Here is a 21573-nt window from a genome sequence, read left to right as displayed (position 1 = left end):
CTCTCTTCTAGAGCTCGCCTACCTTATCCTAAAACAAAAGATTTCCAGAAGGATGGCAAAAGACTAGCCCGTGTGTGAAGCTGTCAGCCCTGGCTACGCTTGGCACCACTAGCTACAAGGAAGGCTGGAGAAATAAACGTCTGGTAGGGAGAGAGGCATTTATAGTGGCTCATGAGAATTCATTCCCAAGATCTGGGTACAAAGTAGGTTTCTGTTTTTAAGGAAGGGTTGCCTCTAATGACTTTCCTAGGAAGTAGAAAAGATGGCAAGTCTGTGCAGCCAGCACAGCACACCAGCGCAATGTATTATTTTGTCATCTGGCAGTTTCAGCAGTCATAGTCATAGCGTTAGCAGTTTGAATAGTCACCGCATCTACTGTTTTGAGTTTACTGTCTTGTTTGGTTTCATATCCAATGTCCGAAGGGCTTTGCCTTTGTTTGGTATTTATGAAAGTTGAAAGTTAGTTTGTTTCACATTAGTAAAAAACTTGTAAAATGTATTGCTTTTACATTTACTTGTATATTTTGTGCTATTTTTGTTTTGACCTAAATATGTTGTACATATATTCTTAACAAATATGAAACTCCCGTCTTTATGTTGATCCTCTAAATTAATTGATAACTTCTGTCCTTATTATTGAAAACTCATGAGTTGTCCTTTTTTGGAATACTGAACAACTTCAGTTGTATTTGTCTAATACTATATTTTCAATTTCTCTTTTTATGATAACTTTACAATTTTACCAGTGAAATTGTTTTGCTTTTTCATTTGTTCCAAGTTCATATTTTCTTGGGTGGTTTTTAGAAAAAAAAATATCGCTCAGAAGCTCAATTACTGTGTTCTTTGGGGAATGTTATAATGTTAGACTTGATCCCAGTGCTTCTGAGCCTTGGGCAATAGTAGTGATAGCCCTAAATATAAAAGTTTATGAGGAGTAGCATGAATTCTGCCTCTGCTTATGTGGTTTAAATTCTTACTATTTTTGTTAAATCTGCTACTAGGATGTGAAAGTCTGGACTGCGTTGTGTAGCTGTGCACTGTCTTTAGATGAAATCATTGCTAAACATCTCTGGCTTCTGGCTCCCCGTGTCTGATCCACATCAAGAATGTTTATAATGTTAAAAAAAAAATACTTGTTATACATTTGTATAAGTGTGTGTGTTTATGTGTGTGCGTGTTTGTATAAATACAATGAGTAGGTAACATGTGGTAAAGTGGGTTAAGAATGAACTATCAACAAATTATGTTTTGATAAATAATTACACACTTGGCTTCTTTAAAGTTTAAGTACTGCCTACCATAATCTCACATAATAAGTTCAAAAAGTAATTTCCACATGAATTAAAACCTTTAAAATAACCGGAAGAAAATACAATGTAGTAGTTTTGTAACTTTCAAGCAGGAAAGCATCTGGTAAACAACACAGAAGTCATAAACCATAAAAGTCATGATAGGAAGACAACTACGTAAAATATATAATCTTTATGTAATATGCATAATCTATAATGCTAATATAATATAATATACAAATATATATGGTGTTTGTACGGCCCACCAGGCTCTTCTGTCCATGGGGATTCTGCAGGTAAGAATACTGGAGTGGGTAGCCGTTCCCTTTTCCAGGGGATCTTCCCAACCCAGGGATCGAACCCAGGCCTCCTGCATTGCAGGCGGATTCTTTACCACTAAGCCATCAGGGAAGCCCATATGAAATAGAGATAATAATAAAAAGAAATATCACTTGTCCTCGCTGTTGCCATCTTCAGTATTCAGTGGTTTCAGAACCTGTTAGATGGCCACAGCTGGACCAAGACGAAGTCTGAGCTTGCGTTTCTTTCCCTTCCCTGCCTGCCTTCCCTTGTGACTATCACGTAAATCCATAGTTTGGAACTTCAAACACAGCCTCCTAAAGCTACAAATGTTCTCAGAGGAAATGTCTGCACATCCAGGGCGAAACCAGAGCTCTCGGGTGCAGCGAGATGGTTTCCGTTCTCTCTCTCACGTTAGTGCTTCAAGGTGGGGATGAGCAGACGACAAGCGGACATGTTCCCGGACCCGGAGGCCCAGATCTGCCCGGAGCGGCGAGAAGCGCGGGGCGCCCTGCCTCCGCTGCCTCCTCCGTCTGCTGCCTCCCGCCAAGCCGCTGCAGGGGAGAGGGTGGCTTCTGTCTGGAGCGTGGGAGAAGTAGAAATGTCAGGTCTGAGGTACAAGAGGAAGGGTCCCTGCAATCCAGTATTCTGAGACTTGTACTTCTACTTGTATTTCCATTTTGCAAACGTCAGATATCCATTATATTTTGTAATTTAAGATAATACCCGATAAAAATGGGGAAAGCTAACCATTTTCTTCCTTGTCAACACTGCTTCTAGCAATCAAAGCTTACCCTGTAGGGACTGTAGAAAATAATTCATTGTGGAAGTGAGACCTCATCCTCTAAATTTGCATGAGAATCTTCATAAATCCCCAAGCATAGTAAAACATTATTGTAATTTCTGAAAATTAAAAAGTGTTATTGCTCTTCTCAGGAAGTTTTGCCCTCATTTCTACAAATGTGTCTTCATTTAGTTCTGTACCTGTAACTAAAAGATTCCTACTGTCTCATTCTCTTTATTCCCTAGTATGATTGCTACTGTTTCTTTTGGTTGCAACAGATAAAACTTGCACTGGACTTCTTAATCAAAAACCTTTGACCATGTAAAACTCGCTAGCTATCCAAATAAAGGTACAGAGACTCTCATGGAAACATCTCCCATGTTCTTAAATCGTAAATACAAAGATGTATCCAGTTTGATCCAGGGGTTTAAGATCCATCTGTAGCCGAAAGTAGTAGCAAGAGACCCATGAACTAGAAATCATGCAATATTTTCAAAAGTGTTCATGGTGCTAAAGGACATCCCGAAGTGCCATTTTAAAAATCAATTTTGTAATAATATATCTTAGCAGAAGACAAAAAAGATATATTTTGGTTCCCTATCCAAATTTAATTAGGAAGCAAATGTGTATACATTAATGAAAATTAAAAAAAAAAACACGCTAGGTACTTATAACTTCCTTGGTTGTAGCAGTTAGAATTATATTAAGCTCTTGCAGAGTGCTTCAGACCATTTTTTTTTCTACCATTTAATCTTGTCCAGAAACACTAATACTCTAGAGTCACTGTCGTCTTCACCCAGCTCTCATCCATCAAGAGTAGCCTGATAGTATGTTCATGGGTACAGAAATCCCTGATTTAATCTAACACATTAATTCTGTGTGAGGTCCAGGTATTTCTTAAAGGCTTTGACTGAGTAGTTATTTCATTCAAGACATCTCAAGTAGCTGCTTATTGGAAAGAATTATAAAAGATCTCCATGTGGAGTGAAGTGTGAGAGATTTAGAAGATGAGGGGAAACGGCACCAAAATTGTTCAGTTGCAGATGAAAAAAAGTTCACTGGTCTGGACTTGGTGTCAGATATTTGGGGTTACTCTCAGCTCAGCTGTCAAGTTCTAGATGGCATTAGGTAGCTTGATTTATTTCTCAGAATCTTAGTTTCCTCAAGATTATGGATTTTAAGAATGTTTGCATGTAATATGCTCATAAACATTGTCATTATTTCTTATTTCCAAAAAGAGATCTTTTCCGTTTCCTTCCTTTTTTTGTTGTTGCCTTTCAGATACAAAAACCTGTGAGGACTAACTGCTTCCATTGAGATAGTCCATTTAATTGAATGCAATTGAAAGTGAATCCGAGAATGAGAAGTCTGGTATTTCTTTAATTATATGAATCAGGAATGTTCTTGACAAACAAATGAACTACTTTCTTCTTTGGATTCCAATTGTGACTCCAGAAGACAGTTATTTTTAATGAAAGATTTCTGTAATTGACTGTGGGAAAAGATCGTGAAATTTAAGGAGGACGGGTTCTAATCAGTTCCTTAAATATTTGTCAACATTTTGGCTTCCTACTTGCCATTACATCAATTAACTATCACATGCTAATAAGAGCAAAAGCTGACCTTTGCTTTGTGTTTTTTGTCATACTTGTAGCAAAAGAGGGCATGTTAGTAACACTTTGGTTCTCTTTGGTTTGTTCTGTCCTCACACATTAAAATGACCCTTTGATCTAAACTTATGTGGGCTTCCCTGCTGGCTCAGCAGTGAAGAATCTGCTTTCAATGCAGGAGATGTGGGTTTGATCCCTAGGTTGGGAAGGTCTCCCGTAGAAGGAAGGGGCAACCCACTCCAGTATTCTTGCCTGGGAAATGCCATAGACAGAGGAGCCCAGGGGCCTAAGTTCATGGGGACGCAAGAGTCAGACACGACTTAGCGACTAAACCACCTCCACCACCAGTATTTACTTTATTTATAAACTGGTATTGCCTTTTGTTGAGGGATGAGATGGTTGGATGGCATCAGCGACTCAATGGACATGGGTTTGGGTGGACTCCGGGAGCTGGTGATAGACAGGGAGGCCTGGCGTGCGGTGGTCCATGGGGTCACAAAGAGTCAGACACGACTGAGCGACTGAGCTGAACTGATTGCCGTTTGTTGCTTGAGGGGCTTGTGGAGGATGTGCTGGAGGACGTGCGTAATCAAATGTATCCTAAGCTTCTGTTATTACACGTCACATTGGCCTCTATGCTTATAGGTCACACACTTTTAAAATATATATTTTATATTGGAGTATAGTTGATTGACAATGTCGTGTTAGTTTAAGGTGTACAGCAAAGTGACTCAGTTACACATGTACTGATTCTTTTTCAAGTTCTTTTCCATTTAGATTATTACAGTGTATTGAGTAGAGGCCCCTGTGCTATATAGTAGGTCCTTATTGGATATCGATTTTAAATGCAGCCGTGTGTGTGTGTCTGTCCCAGCCTCCCAATCTGCCCCTCCCCCCTCGGGTAACAATAAGCACATTCTCTAAATCTGTTTCTATTTTGTAAATAAGCTCATTTGTATCATTTTTTTTAGATGACACAAGCGATACCATAATGTGTCTTTGTCTGAATTACTTCCCTTGGGAAACCCCAGATCCACTCACTTTGCTGAAAATGGCATTATTTCGTTCCTTTTAAAGGCTGAGTGACGTTCCCCGGTATATACGTAGCACATCCTCTGTACACATTCAAATGCTGATGGTGTTTAGGTTGTTTCCATATCTTGGCTGTTATGAACACAGGTGCATGTAGGTTTTTTTTTGTTTGTTTGTTTGTTTGTTTTTGAATTATAGTCTTGTCTGGATTTATGCCCAGGAGTAGATGGCATGGTAATTCTATTTAAGTTTTTTGAAGAACTTCCATACCGTTCTCCATAGAGACTGTACTAATTTATATCCCTATCTATAGTGTAGGAGGATTCCTTTTGCCCCACAGCCTCTCCAGCATTTACTGTTTGTAGCCGTTTTTGATGATGGCCGTTCTGGCTGTGTGAGGTGGTAGCTCTCTGTAGTTTTGACTTGCGTTTCTCTAATATCAACAGTGCTGCGTGTCTTTTCGCATGCCTCTCGGTCATCTGTGTGTCCTCTTTGGGGAAGTGTCTACATAGGTCTGTGGCCCATCTTTGGATTATGTTGTTTTTTGTTGTTGTTGAGTCGCATGAGCTCTTTCTATATTTTGGAGGTTAATCCCTTGTTGCTTGCATCATTAGCGAATATCTTCTCCCATTCTGTGGATTGTCTTTTCATTACATTTATGATTTCCTTTGTGCAAAAGTTTTTGAGTTTAATTGCCATTTTTTTTGTTTTTATTTCTATTACTGTAGGAGATGAGTCAAAAAAGATCTTGCTGTGATTTATGTCAAAGATTTATGTTCTGCTTATATTTTCCTCTAAGAGTTTGTATAGTATCTAGTCTTGCATTTAGATCTTTAATCCATTTTGAGTTTATTTTTGTGTATGATATTAAAGAATGTTTTAATTTTATTCTTTCACAGGTAGCTGACAGTTTTACCAGCACCATTTATTGAAGGGACTGTCTTTTCTCCATCATACAGTCTTGCCTCCTTTGTTGTAGATTGATTGACCATAGGTATATGGGTTTCTTTCTGAGCTTTGTGTCCTGTTCAGTTGATCTAATTATTTCTGTATTTGTGCCAGTACCATAGTGTTTTGATGACTGTATCTTTGTTGTACAGTGTGAAGTCAAGGAGCCTGGATGTTTCCAGCTTCATTTTTCTTTCTCAAGATTGCTTCGGCTCTTTGGGGTTTTTTGTGTCTCCATACAAATTAAAAAAATTTTTGTTCCAGTTCTATGAAAAATTCCATTGGTATTTGGACAGGGATTGTATTGAATCTGTAGATTGTCTTGGGTGGTATAGTCATTTGGACAATATTGATTCTTCTAATCCAAGAATGTGATATATCTTTCTATCTGTGTCATCTTTGATTTCTTTTATCAACTCTTACAGTTTTTGAAGTACAAGTCTTCTGCCTATTTAGACAGGTTTATTCCTAAGTATTTTATTCTTTCTGGTGCAGTGTTAAGTGGGATTATTTCTTGAATTTCTCTTTCTGATTTTTCATTGTTAGAGTATAGGAATGCAAGAAATTTCTGGGTATTAATTTTGTGTCCTGTAGTTTTACCAAGTTCATGGATGAGTTCTAGTAGATTTCTGATAACATCTTTAGGATTTTCTATAGCCATCAATGCAAAGAAATAGAGGAAAACAACAGAATGGGAAAGACTAGATATCTCTTCAAGAAAATTAGAGATACCAAGGGAACATTTCATGCAGAGATGTGCTTGATAAAGGACAGAAATGGTATGGACCTAACAGAAGCAGAAGATATTAAGAAGATGTGGAAAGAATACACAGAAGAACTGTACAAAAAAGATCTTCACGACCTGGATAATCACGATGGTGTGATCACTCATCTAGAGCCAGACATCCTGGAATGTGAAGTCAAGTGGGCCTTAGAAAGCATCACTATGAACAAAGCTAGTGGAGGTGATGGAATTCCAGTTGAGCTGTTTCAAATCCTGAAAGATGATGCTGTGAAAGTGCTGCACTCAATATGCCAACAAATTTGGAAAACTCAGCAGTGGTCACAGGACTGGAAAAGGTCAGTTTTCATTCCAATCCCAAAGAAAGGCAATGCCAAAGAATGCTCAAACTACTGCACAATCGCACTCATCTCACACGTTAGTAAAGTAATGCTCAAAATTCTCCAAGCCAGGCTTCAGCAATACGTGAACCGTGAACTTCCTGATGTTCAACCTGATTTTAGAAAAGGCAGAGGAACCAGAGATCAAATTGCCAACATCCACTGGATCATGGAAAAAGCAAGAGAGTTCCAGAAAAACATCTACTTCTGCTTTATTGACTATGCCAAAGCCTTTGACTGTGTGGATCACAATCAACTGTGGAAAATTCTGAAAGAGATGGGAATACCACACCACCTAACCTACCTCTTGAGAAATCTGTATGCAGGCCAGGAAGCAACAGCTCGAACTGGACATGGAACAACAGACTGGTTCCAAATAGGAAAAGGAGAGCGTCAAGGCTGTATATTGTCACCCTGCTTATTTAACTTATACGCAGAGTACATCATGAGAAACGCTGGGCTGGAAGAAACACAAGCTGGAATCAAGATTGCCGGGAGAAATATCAATAACCTCAGATATGCAGATGACACCACCCTTATGGCAGAAAGTGAAGAGGAACTCAAAAGCCTCTTCATAAAAGTTAAAGAGGAGAGCGAAAAAGTTGGTTTAAAGCTCAACATTCAGAAAACGAAGATCATGGCATCCGGTCCCATCACTTCATGGGAAATAGATGGGGAAACAGTGGAAACAGTGTCAGACTTTATGTTTTTGGGCTCCAAAATCACTGCAGATGGTGACTGCAGCCATGAAATTAAAAGACGCTTACTCCTTGGAAGAAAAGTTATGACCAACCTAGATAGTATATTCAAAAGCAGAGACATTACTTTGACAACTAAGGTCTGTCTAGTCAAGGCTATGGCTTTTCCTGTGGTCATGTATGGATGTGAGAGCTGGACTGTGAAGAAGGCTGAGCGCCGAAGAATTGATGCTTTTGACCTGTGGTGTTGGATAAGACTCTTAAGAGTCCCTTGGACTGCAAGGAGATCCAACCAGTCCATTCAGAAGGAGATCAGCCCTGGGATTTCTTTGGAAGGACTGATGCTAAAGCTGAAACTCCAGTACTTTGGCCACCTCATGCGAAGAGTTGACTCATTGGAAAAGACTCTGATGCTGGGAGGGATTGGGGGCAGGTGGAGAAGGGGACCACAGAGGATGAGATGGCTGGATGGCATCACTGATTCAATGGACGTGAGTCTGAGTGAACTCTGGGAGTTGGTAATGGACAGGGAGGCCTGGTGTGCTGCAATTCATGGGGTCGCAAAGAGTCGGACACGACTGAGCGACTGAACTGAACTGACTGAACTGATGTATAGTATCACATCATCTGCAAAAGTGACAGTTTGACTTCTTGGATTAAAAGTTGGATTCTTTTTATTTCTTTTTCTTCTCTGATTGCCATGCCTAGGACTTCCAAAGCTATGCTGAATTAATGTGGAAAAAGGGGACATCCTTGTCTTGTTCCGTATCTTAAAGGAAAGCTTTCAGCTTTTTCCAATTGACTATGATGTATGTTTGTCATATATGGCCCTTATTATGTTGAGGTAGGTTCCTTCTATTCCCACTTTCTGGATAATTGTGTGTGTGTGTGTGTGTTTTTAATCACAAATGGGTTTGAATTTTGTCAGAAGCCTTTTTTGCATCTATTGAGATGATCACATGGTTTTTATTATTCAGTTTGTTGACCTGGTATATTACATTGATTGCTTTGTGAATATTGAAAAAATCCTTGCATTCCTGGGATGTATCTTGCTTGAGCGTGATGTGTGATCCTCTTAATGTGTTAGTATATTGTTGGATTCAGCTCTTCCCTTGTGGCTCAGATGGTGAAGAATCCGTCTGCAGTGCAGGAGACCTGGGTTTGATCCCTTGGTTGGGAAGATACCCTGGAGAAGGGAAAGGCTACCCACTCCAGTATTCTTGCCTGGAGAATTCAAAGTATAGAGGAGCCTACTGGGCTATAGTCCATGGGTTCGCAAAGAGTTGGACACGACTGAGTGCCTTTCATTTTCATTTTGGATCCAGTTTGCTTGTATTTTGTTGAGAAGTTTTGTGTCTTATGTTCATCTGTGTTACTGACCGGTAATTTTGGTTTTTTGTGGTGTCTTTGTCTGACTTTGAAATCAGGTTAATGGTGGCCTCATAGAATGAGTTTTGGATTGTTCCTTCCTCTGAAATTTTTGGAAGTTTCAGAAGAATCAGGGTTGGCTCTTCTCTAAATGTTTGATAAAGTTTGCCTTTGAAGCCACCTGATCCTGGACTTTTATTTTTTGTTGGGAGATGGGTTTTTGTTTTTGTTTTTTTTTTTGAACTTTTAATCAGAGTTTCCATTTCAGTGTTCATGACTGGTCTGTTCAAGTTTTCTGTCTTTCCCTGATCCAGAGTGCACTTTTCTAAGACTTTGCTCATGTCTTCCAGGCCGTCTGTTTTATTGGCGTGTAGCTGCTTGTAGTCTTTCGTGATCCTTGGCATTTCTGCAGTGTCCATTGTGATTTCGTCTTCTTTGCTGATTTTATTTATTTGAGTCCTCTCCTTCTTTTCTTGATGAGTCTGGCTGAATGTTTATCTATTTTGTCTCTTTTTAAATATCAGCTTTCAGTTCAGTTGCTTTTTCTGTTGCTTTCTTCATCCCTATTTCTGCTGTGACCTTTATGATGTCTTTCCTTCTACTAACTTTGGGTTTTACTCCTTTCTCTAGCTGCTTTGTGTGTAAGTCTAGGTTGTTCATTTGAGGTTTTTCTCACTTCCTGAGGTAAGACTGTATTTTCTAAACTTCCCTGTTAGAAGCGCTTACGCTGCATTCATCGATTCTGCATTATCATGCTTTCTGTTTTCCCTTGTTTCTCGGTGTTTTTGTTCCCGCTTTGATTTCTTCACTGATCCTTTGGTTGTTTCACCGTAGTGTTTGGCCTTCTTATGTTTGTGGTTTTTACAGTTTTTTTTATTGTAGTTGATTTCTCCTGCATTGCAGGCAGATTCTTTTACCACAAAGCCACCAAGGAAGTCGTTGTCGGTGATTTAAATCTTACAGTGTTGTGGTTGAAAGATTTCGATTTTCTTAAATTCACTGAGGCTTGCTCTGTGGCTGAGCGTGTGGTCAGTCCTGGAGAATGTTTCATGTGTGCTTGAAGAACATGTCTTCTTTTGCCTGAAATTCTCTATACACATCGATTGTGTCCGTCTGGTCCGAGGTGTCCTTTAGAGCCTGTGCTTACTTACTGATTTTCCGTCTGGATGATCTGTCCATTGTTGAAAGTGGAACGTTAAAGCCCCCACTGCTATTCTGTGGCTGTATATTTCTCCTTCTGTGGCTGTTAGCATTCACCTTGTGCATTGAGCTGCCCCTGTGGTGCGTGCGTATATATTTACAATTGTTGCATCTTCTTCCTGGGTTGATCCCTCAGTCAGCACACAGTGTCCTCTTTGGTTCTTGTAACAGTCTTTATTTGGAAGTCTGTTTTGTCTGTTATGAGTATGCTACTCCAGCTTTCTTTTGATTCACATTCGCAAAGCATGCCTGTTTTTATCCCCTCACTTTCGATGTGTGTCCCTAGATGTGAAGGGGGTCTCTTATAGTCATCACATATATGGGTCCTGTTTTTGTCTCCACTCAGCACGTCTGTGTCTTTAGGTTGGAGAATTTAATCCATTCACATTTAAGGTAATTATCACCATGTATATTCTCATTGCCTTTTTGCTAGTTGTTCTGGATTTGTTTTTCAAGCCTTTTTGCTTCCCTTCGTCTTTTGTTCTCTTTCTACTTGATGACTTAGCTTTGGTGCTCGTATTCCTTTCTCTTTTCTGTTTGCGTACTGTCTATTGTAGGTTTTCGGTTTTGGGTTCCCTTGGGGTTTCGATATAGCAGTCTGCATATAAACACAACTGCTTGAAGCTGCTGATGTCTTAGTCTTCATTGTGCTTCCAATATGCTGCCTCTATACTGTCTTCTCCCGTTCCTCGTTTTGATGACGTATTTGTGTGTAGATGATTTCCTACCTTTGCTCTGTGTTTGCCTCTGCCAGGGAACTTTTCCATTCACAGTTTGTTTGCTTCAGGTTGAGGCCTTTTCCTTCCACCTAGAGAGATTCCTTTGTTGCAGAGTTGGTGGCATTCGTTTGGTGCTATTTGTTGTAAAGTTAATCTGGTGGTGCTGAATTTTCTCAGCTTTTGCTTGTTCATAAAGCTTATGATTTCCCCATTGAATCTGAATGAGAGCCTTGCTAAGTAAAGTTGTCTTGGTTGTAGGTTTTTTTCTTTCATCAATTTAAATATATCATGCCACTCCCTTCTAACCTGAAAAGTTTCTGTTGAGAAATCTTGGAATTCATTCAGTTCAGAGAATTATTGGAATTCAGTCAGTTCAGTTCAATCACCCAGTCATGTCCGACTCTCCGTGACCCCATGAACCGCAGCACGCCAGGCCTCTCTGTCCATCACCAACTCCCAGAGTCCAACCAAACCCTTGTCCATCGAGTTGGTGATGCCATCCAACCATCTCATCCTTTGTCGTCCCCTTCTCCCACCTTCAATCTTTCCCAGCATCAGGGTCTTTTCAAATGAGTCAGCTCTTTGCATCAGGTGGCCAAAGTATTGGAGTTTCAACTTCCAATGAATATTCAGGACTGATCTCCTTTAGGATGGACTGGTTGGATCTCCTTGCAGTCCAAGGGACTCTCAAGAGTCTTCTCCAACACCACAGTTCAAAAGCATCAGTTTTTGGCACTCTTTCTTTATAGTCCAACGCTCATATCCATACATGGCCACTGGAAAAACTGGAATTCTCTGGGATGTAATTTGTTGCCTTTCTCGTGTTGCTTTTTCCTTTGTCTGTGCCTTGGTATGTGCCTCCTTTCGATTCATCCTGCCTGGGACTCTGTGTTTCCTAGAGTTTGGTGACCATTTCCTTTCCCATAGTAGGAAAGTTTTTGAGTAGTATCTCTTAAAATGTTTTCTCAGGTCGTTTTTCTCTTTTTTCTCTTTCTGGGACCCTTATTATGCAGATGTTGGTTCATTTAATGTCCCCGTGGTCCCCTTGGCTATGCTTGTATCTCTTACCTTTTTTCCTTCTGTTCTGCAGCAGCGGTTTCCACCATGCTGTCTTCAGCTCACACATCCACTTTTCTGTCTCAATTACTCTGCTGTTGATCCCTTCCAGGGTATTTTTCGTTTCAGTCACTGCATTGTTCATCTCTGTTTGTTTGCCCTTTAGTTCCCTACATCTTTGTTATACGTTTCTTGAACGTTTTTGATCCTTGCCGCTGTTTTTCCCCCGAGATCCTGGATCGTCTTCACTATCATCACTCTGAATTCTTTTTCAGGTAGATTGTCTGTCTCACTTAGTTGTTCCACTGACATTATGTCTCATTCCTTCATCTGGGACATATTTTTTGCTGTCTCTTTTTGTCTGATTTTCTTTGATTGTGATTTCCATTCTGCAGGCTGTAGGACTGTGGTTTTTCTTGCTTTTGCTGTCTACTCCTTGGTGGATGAAGCTGTCTAAGAGGCTTGTGCCCACTAAGAGGGACTGGTTCCTGCCCGCTGATGCGTGGAGTTGGTCCTTGTCCCTCTGATGGGCAGGCCTGTGTCAAATGTTGTGTTTACCGGGCAGCTGTGTGCTTGGCAAGACTTTACCCGGCCTGTCTGCTGATGAGTAGGGCTGTGCTCCTGTCTTGTCAGCTGTCTGGCCAGAAGGATCCCAGCACTGGCGCCTACAGCTGTTGGGTGGGGCAGGTCTTGATGAGAAAATGTGGCCTCTAGGAGGACTCAGTACCATGTGTGTCCCCCAGGACTACTGTGGCCAGTGTTCTCATCCTCACAGTGAGCCACAGATGCGCCTGCCTCCTCAGGAACCCCCCATTGCTGGCTGCTAGGCCTGTCCCAGATTACCGGGAGGTCACTGCTTCCCTGCATCTAGATGCTTGTGAGGCCTTCGTGTGTCTCCAGGTGTGGAGCTTCTGTTTCCTCCAATCCTGTGGAATTCCTGTGACTAAACCCTGCTGGCCTTCAGAGCCAGATTTTCTGGGAGCTCCTTCTCCTCCCATGCCAGACCTGCAGGGGCTCAGAACTCCCACTTCTGTGGGAGAACTTTTCTGGTATAAATAGTTTCCAGCTTGTGGGTTGTCCACCTGGTATGTATGGGGTGGTCTCTTTGTCTTTGGATATAGGGCACCGTTTCTGGTAGGTTCCAGCTATTCCAGCTTTTGTTGTTGCTGCTGATGGATGTTCAGCTTTTAGTTGTCATTCTGGTGTTTTTGTAACAGGAGATGAGTTCACCTCCTTCTGCTCCAACGTCTTATCTCTGCCCTCACCTATGATCACACGTACAGCATATTTAATGTGTGTGTGTTTAGGCACACCATTATCATTATAGTATACCACCCTGAAAAGAAAGAGTTAGCCTAGAATTTCTATTCATTCTACCACACATCCAAAATATATCTCAAATTTTCTCCTCATCTCTATCTCTATTTTTAACTCCTTTGAAGTTCAGGAGTTGCCAAGACTACCCTCACTTCTGAAACTACCTGCGAGTTTGGAAGTCCCCAAGAAAACCCTCAGGTTTCATGATTTGTGGGAGAATTCACAGAACTCAGCACATCCAGTTTACTCACGTTATGGTTTAAAATAGCAAAAGGATTAAAATCAGCTAGGGAAGTGATGCGCAGGGCAGAGCTCAGAAGGGTTCCAGGCACAGAGCTAGCCCTTGTCCTTTCCCAGGGGAGTTATATGGATAGCACTTCCTTCTCCTAGAAACAGTGTATGACAATTTGCATAGAGTATTGTCACCCATGGAAGGTCACCAAGCTTTGGTATCCACAGTTTTTATTGAAATTTAGTTACATACACGTGACCGTCCCCAGGCTCTGACCCTTCCAAAGGCCAAGTTGATAACAATAGCCTAAAGCTCCCAGGTTAACAAAAACATTCTTATCTGACAGGACATTCCAAGGTATCAGAAGTGACCTCCCAGAAGCCAAGGGGAGAGATCATTGTCCAGCTTTACGAACCTCGAGTCTGTGCAGCTGCCACTTCGCTTATGGATTGACTTTGTTGTTGTTTAGTCTCTGAGTCATGTCCGACTCACTTGTGACCCCATGGACTATAGTGTGCCAGGCTCGTCTCTCCGTGGGATTTGCCAGGCAACAGTACTGGAGTAGGTTGCTATTTCCTTCTCCAGAGGATCATCCCTACCCAGGGACTGAACCCGTGCCTCTTGCACTGCAGGCAGATTCTTTACTACTGAGCCGTGAGGGGAGCCCACAGATGAGCTGCAAAAAGGTGAAAATCTTCCCACCGTCCTTGTACTCCTTTTCACCAAGAAGCCAAAAAGGTTTTTTAAACCATGAAGTGGGTCAGTTCCCTTTTTGCCCTTCAATTCTTCATTAGCTTTTTATTACACTGAGAATTAAATGCAGGCTCCTTTCCGCGGCTTACAAATTGTCCGTGATCACTGAGAGTGTGCCTCTGCAAAGGGTGTGCCTGCCTGGCCTGTCTTGTGCGATGCAACCTCGGGCACCTCGTGCTCCTGCATCCTGGCCTTTCTTCTGCTTCTCTGAACTCCAAGCTGTCCCAAGTCTGCAGGTTTCACACTTTCTGTTGCTTCCGCTGGGAACACTTTCCGCCAGCTGCTTGGATGGATAGCTCTTCTTTCTTTATTCCATCACATTTTAGCTTGAATATTGTGTCCTCATGGAGGTCTTTCTCTCACTCTGACAGGAGTAGTTCTCTTCTCCTGGTCATTGTTGGTCTCATTAGCATCTATTATTTTTACAATAATATTGTTCTGTTTATTTTGTTAGTATCTGTCTTTCTCCAGTAGAATTGAGTGTCCCTAGAGCGGTAGCATTGTCTTTATCTTTGGTACAGAATTAACACATAGCGTTGACTCGTAAGTACAGATTAAACAAATGGCTGGCTTACTCTCTGGTTCTTCCATTGTGTCTTGGCATTGATCTAGCTCCTTCCACGCTAAACGGCATTTTATGAAGATAATATTTTAAACTAGATCTTGCATTCAGTTTTCCCTACAGTGATACGTTTGATTCTGTGGTGCCAAGTTATATTTGTCAAAATTTCAAAGGCTGTATTCTTTTATAATCATTCATATGAGTAGGAATATTCATATTTCATATTCATTGAATGTGTGAGATATAAATATCTAGACTGCAGTTAAAGGCTTCCAAAGATTTCAAACACTGAAATAAAGCATTGCTACAAAGAAAGGTTCATAAAATATTGGTTTTCCAATGGTATAATTTCTCATTTTTTCAAGGTTTATTAAGAATTTTGTTTTGCTTCAGTTTGATTTCCTAGCATACTGTCTGCTTAGCTGCAGACAGAGACACATTTTCTCTCAGTACATTTAAGGCAACATCTTTGATAGCTGCCACAGGGTCACTCAAAGCAGAACAGAAAAGTGCCCTGTGTTGCGGTCTTGTCCTTGGATGAGAAGTTTCAGAGCAGGCATGCTTCTCAGCCAGTGTCTAAACGTCCGTGTGAGAGCGCATTCTGCCCTTCATGACAGCTGTGGCAATCTTGTCTTGATAAGAACTTTTTCCTTCATTAACTGCCAGTCAGTTGGATGTCACAGATTCTCCCTACAAATATCGACAAGCAACACTTCACTGTCGTTTAAATCAACAGGTGAACAGCTTACTTTTAAAGTCATCATTGGCATTTGAAAACTGAGTTTTGAGAACACAGTTATCAGAATGTATTTTATGGTTTGTCGCTGCGGAAACACACCATATTCAGGTCAGAGATTTTAAGGTTCTAAAACATTGTTTCTCGAAAAACAATAATTTGAAATGTATGAAGGAAGGTAACCTGCGTGTGTTTCTGTCAATCACGGTGCTAAATGTAAAGACTCTAGGAGTTTAGAAGTGAATTTATAAATGGGTTAAAATCTACAGCATACTTTATCATCTTGCTAAAAACCTGCTTTTTTATTTCTGAGGTTTACACTTCCAGAATTATTCATTAAAAGCTCATAATTGTTTCTCTACTTACATTGAGTTCAGGCCTTATTTTTATGCTAATGACTCACAAATCCATAATTCCAATTCTGTTCTTTTACTTGAATTATAGCTCTGTTTTTACAACAAGCTACAGAACACTGAATATCAGATTCCCCTCACCCATCATCATGCTGCATTAATTTATCTCCTTTCTCTCCAAGCTGGCTTTTCTCTATAATCTAACTTCTGCAACTGGTTTCACTGTCGTTTGTCTCCTGAGTGTGGACACGTGCATGCCCTACTCCGTAGCAGAGGACTCTTATGAGGCCTGCCTCACGGAGTCTTCACCCGTTCCCCTGCAGCCTCCTGCTGCTCAGGCCAGCAAAGCCCTGGCTGCCCTCGTTAAACTCCCATGCTGGCCTCCCAGTTTGCTGCTTGGATAGACATGACATTTCTTGACAGTGTGAGAATTTCTTTGGTATAATAAATTAAGGACAGAAACGGTATGGACCTAACAGAAGCAGAAGATATTAAGAAGAGGTGGCAAGAATACACAGAACTGTACAAAAAAGATCTTCACGACCCAGATAATCATGATGGTGTGATCACTCACCTAGAGTCAGACATCCTGGAATGCAAAGTCAAGTGGGCCTTAGGAAGCATCACTACGAACAAAGCTAGTGGAGGTGATGGAATCCAGCTGAGCTATTTCAAATCCTGAAAGATGATGCTGTGAAAGTGCTGCACTCAATATGCCAGAAAACTTGGAAAACTCATCAATGGCCATAGGACTGGAAAAGGTCAGTTTTCATTCCAATCCCAAAGAAAGGCAATGAATGTTCAAACTACCACACAATTATACCCATCTCACATGCTAACAAAGTAATGCTCAAAAGTCACCATGCTAGGCTTCAACAGTACATGAACCATGAACTTCCAGATGTTCAAGCTGGATTTAGAAAAGGCAGAGGAACCAGAGATCAAATTGCCAACATCCATCGAAAGAGCAAGAGAGTTCCAGAAAAACATCTGCGTCTGCTTTATTGACTATGCCAAAGCATTTGACTGTGTGGATCACAACAAACTATGGAAAATTCTTCAAGAGATGGGAATACCATACTACCTTACCTGCCTCCTGAGAAATCTGTATGCAGGTCAAGAAGCAACAGTTAGAACTGGAGATGCAACAACAGACTGTTTCCAAATCAGGAAAAGAGTACATCAAGGCTGAATATTGTCACCCTGCTCATTTAACTTATATGCAGAGTACATCATGCAAAATGCTAGGCTGGATGAAGCCCAAGCTGGACTCAAGATTGCCAGGAGAAATATCAATAAAGTGAAGAGGAAAGTGAAGGAGGAACTAAGGAGCCTCCTGATGAAAGTGAAAGAGGAGAGTGAAAAAGATTGCATGGTTGGATGGCACCATCAACTCAGTGGACATGAGTTTGCACACACTGGGAGACAGTGAAGGACAGGGAGGCCTGGCATGCTGCAGTCCATGGGGTCACAAAGAGTCAGAAATGACTCAGCGACTGAACAGCCACAGCATCACACTGCTGATGAGAGCCGGATGAAGACTAGAATAGTCTTAATCCATGAAGCATGGCCTCTCCAATCCAGAAAAGTCCTTTCCTTTACAATCTTGCCTTCTATTCCATTCACAGGAAGGAAGCTGCAGTAGAAGCTAAGAGAACATAGAAAAGAAACGAGTTTAGAGATGAGAGGAGGAAGTCTCTGTCTTTTAGACAGATCTAAAATTGATATTTGAGAAGAGAGTGGAAGTTGCAATCAAGAGGCTAAGTTAAGCAGCAAATTCTTCTGAAAATACGGTTTTCCCCTTATAAGATTTTTGCCAATTAAAATCAGTGTACTGCAATAGTTGACATTATATATGGGAAGTCATGTCTGTAAGATGGTAGAACAGAAGTTCCTTGGCCTTCATCCTCTCACAGAAAAAAATAACTTGGCAAACATCCGTGACCAAAAGCACCTTTGGGAGGACCTTGGAACCCAAGCAATAGGTTGTAAAACACAAATGCAACCCAAGACTCAGGAGAGCCTCTTCAAGAAGGCAAGCTGGACTTAGGTGGCAAGCCTGTCAACAGTGGTCTAACTGTGGACCTAGAAGCTCCGCTGTCTTCCTGTGAACTCAGCTCCTCCCCTGCTTGTCTGCAGTCCTGCCGCTAGCCCCACCCACCAGAGGACTTGAGAGGACCCATGCTTGCTGTGCCCTGAGTCCTGGGCCCACTGACTGAGGGCTGACCGTGAATCCTGAAGCATCTCTGACACCTGGTTCTAGCCTCATTCTACCATGGTTCAGAAGCAGTTCTGTGCACCCAGGAAACCACCCAGGGACCTGGCAGGAGCATGCACACAGACCTAGAGGAGCTAAATCCTTCTGTACTCGATAACAGGCCTGAGAGCTGTGGACCCAGCCATGGTCCCATGACCAGCTCCAGCTCTGTTCCACACGATCCTGGAGATGCTCCCTCCCATTCAGGGACCCGCAGGAGCCAAGCCCAGTTAGGTCCCCAGTAACAGGTCATCTGACCCCAAGTGGAGAGGGAGCTGTGAGAAGAGAGGGGGATAGAGAGGATCTTAAATGGAGCTACCATAGAGAGTTCATATGAGAAATGGGTAAGGTAAAAAAAAAAAAACAAAAGATAAATGAGGTCAGATTAAATGGTAGACATTTGAGCAAAAGACTAATGCTGTATCTGCTCAATGAGATCTTATGTTTCGGTTCAGTCATCCAGTCATGTCCGACTCTTTGTGACCCCATGGACTGCAGCATGCCAGGCCTCCCTGTCCATCACCAACCCCTAGAGCTTGCTAAAACTCATGTCCATTGAGTTGGTGATGCCATCCAACCATCTCATCCTCTGTTGTCCCCTTTTCCTCCTGCCCCCAATCCCTCCCAGCATGAGTCTTTTTCAATGAGTCAGCTCTTCGCATGAGGTGGCCAAAGTACTGGAGTTTCAGTTTCAGCATCAGTCCTTCCACTGAACACCCAGGACTGACCTCCTTTAGGATGGACTGGTTGGATCTCCTTGCAGTCCAAGGGACTCTCAAGAGTCTTCTCCCACACCACAGTTCAAAAGCATCAATTCTTCAGCACTCAGCTTTCTTTATAGTCCAACTCTCACATCCATACATGACCACTGGAAAAACCATAGCCTTGACTAGATGGACCTTTGTTGGCAAAGTAATGTCTCTACTTTTTAATATGCTATTTAGGTTGGTCATAACTTTTCTTCCAAGGAGCAAGCATCTTTCATTGTTTCCATTGTTTCCCTATCTATTTGCCATGAGGTGATGGGACCGGATGCCATGATCTTAGTTTTCTGAACGTTGAGCTTTAAGCCAACTTTTTCACTCTCCTCTCTCACTTTCATCAAGAAGCTCCTTAACTTTCTGCCATTAGAGCAGTATCATCTACATATCTGAGGTTATTTATATTTCTCCCATCAGTCTTGATTCCAGCTTGTGATTCATCCAGCCCAGTATTTCGTACTCTGCATATAAGTTAAGTTGCATGGTGACAATATACACCCTGTGTATGATGCTACAGGAATTTTTATCCAAATTGAGGCTCATATGTTATGTTCCCTTCTATTATTCTAAGTATGATATAATCCTCATAGCAGGATTGTAATGAGTAACTAGAATATGGACACATACTCCCAGGTATTCTATTTATAATAACAGTAATAATTTTTATTAACCTGGTTATGAAATCCAGATTGAATTAGGAAAAGTTGAAGATTACGACTTTTCAGTGTGTTTATCTCTTTAGATTGATGATTTCAGAGTCAGACTAGCTCTCACCAGAATACCTTCCATCTCTCTTTCTGAACCTTTTCTTCCTCCTACTTCTCTTTCTTGCTTCATGTATAGTGAATACCCTCATGGTGCTCTTTGGCTAACTTAAGCTCATATACCATTTGAGACATGCATTATTCTCTAAATTTATTTATCCCATCACTATCTAAATTAGAGTTCTCTTTTCTTGAATAGTATTGCATAGCAATATATCATCTAGGTATGATATAATTAAGATAAAGAGAAACTTCGTCCTCTTTTCTGTAAGAGAAAATGCATATTTTAAAAGTAGAACTTGGTAACTTATTTAAATTGCTAATTGGTATATAATTTTTAGAAGGAGAAGTGTATTAGACTTTTAAAAAACCTCTTCTGAATTAATTACTCCCTTCCCCTATTTCATTTGATTTATGTATCTATTATTTAAAAAATCTCCCAGCTTATAATTACATCAGTAGTTCTTGTGTGCTTTTCATATTATTTTTAAAGCTTTTTTCTTGATTCAGATGCCATATTTCATGGAGTTTGATCATTTTTATAACAGGCAGGATTTTTCTCCTATTTCACTGATTTATTATAAAAATTCACCATGGTGGTCTGTGTTTATATTACCTTAAACAAATTCCTCTTTATTTGAATTCCAAAAGTGTGTTTATAGTACATAGTTAAGAGTTTATCTTTTAACTTTTTAATTTATGAGGTATGATATTAGTTAGGTGTAAGTAACTTTTCATATGGTTAGAAGTTTTTAAATCATCTGTGAGATGTTCTAAAATTAAAGGAGTAAAAGTAATCATGGGTAAAAAAAAAAATTCCAAAGCTCAGAATTTAAAACTTTAAATATTAGTAAAGTCAAGTGTCCTCCTTTTTCACAATAACATACCTTAGTAAGATGAATAAAATATCTTCCCCCCAAAATGTTTCTTTTTAAACAGGTGATCAAGTGAGATGGGCTGGACGCTATGGCCTACTGTACAACCTGGAGAAAATGTCATGGGAACTTCGGGGAGATAAAGAGCAGGATGGACTTAGGAACAAAATATGGCAAATGTTACAGAAAACAAAAGATCGTGAGAAAGATGGGCGAATCTGTAACGCAGTAAATATCGCTCAGGTAAGGAATGCGCTGGGTAATCGGTAGGAAATTTTACCATCAGGAAGCATTTGTCCTCTGTCTCTGAATATCCACATCAGTGTGTATCAGTGATTCACAATTGAGAACACAATTTTAAAAATTTAATACTGACCTAATTTTAGTTAAAGAAGAGAGTTGGCAGTCTTCTGATTAAGCAGCTTCAAGAAAGGAGTTAATTTTGGGGAAGGGAAGTGTAATTGTTCTGCTTTGGGCTTGTGACTTCAAGACGCATCTCTGACTAGGCTGCCTGTACATTTTAATTTGTCGAGGTTAGCCTGGGTTATGCCTAATTTTCCAGCTTTCTTATTAGTAGTGGATTAATCTGTTCTTAAAAGTGTCTCAATCTGGATAATAAATTATTTAGTTATCTTAATTTATAAGTTTACCTTTCCAGCATCAGACAGTATAAGTCACAAATTTGGACTCACTACATCTAATGTCTTTTTCTTTAAAGTTAAAAATATGTTTTACAAATTCTTGGTTTTTCCATTCTGCTTGAATATATATGTAAAATCATTTTGAAACTAGCTATCCATTCTTCATAAAATACGAATATGATTTTCCAGTGATTTT

General features: G+C 40.6%; 1 protein-coding gene across 6 annotated transcripts in view; it reads left to right on the top strand.

The window, feature by feature from the left end:
• The window catches only part of TMEM232 (transmembrane protein 232), a 277979-nt gene that overhangs the window by 110022 nt on the left and 146384 nt on the right, over positions 1-21573 (top strand). For all 6 annotated transcript variants that reach the window (XM_069592668.1, XM_069592667.1, XM_069592669.1 and 3 more), the window contains one exon: positions 20801-20979. In XM_069592668.1, coding sequence (XP_069448769.1) covers positions 20801-20979 — 179 coding nt within the window. The remainder of the gene's footprint in view (positions 1-20800; positions 20980-21573) is intronic.

Source organism: Ovis canadensis, chromosome 5 (assembly GCF_042477335.2).
Source record: "Ovis canadensis isolate MfBH-ARS-UI-01 breed Bighorn chromosome 5, ARS-UI_OviCan_v2, whole genome shotgun sequence".
Classification (NCBI taxonomy): domain Eukaryota; kingdom Metazoa; phylum Chordata; class Mammalia; order Artiodactyla; family Bovidae; genus Ovis; species Ovis canadensis.
This window is presented reverse-complemented; position numbering and strand designations above follow the sequence as displayed.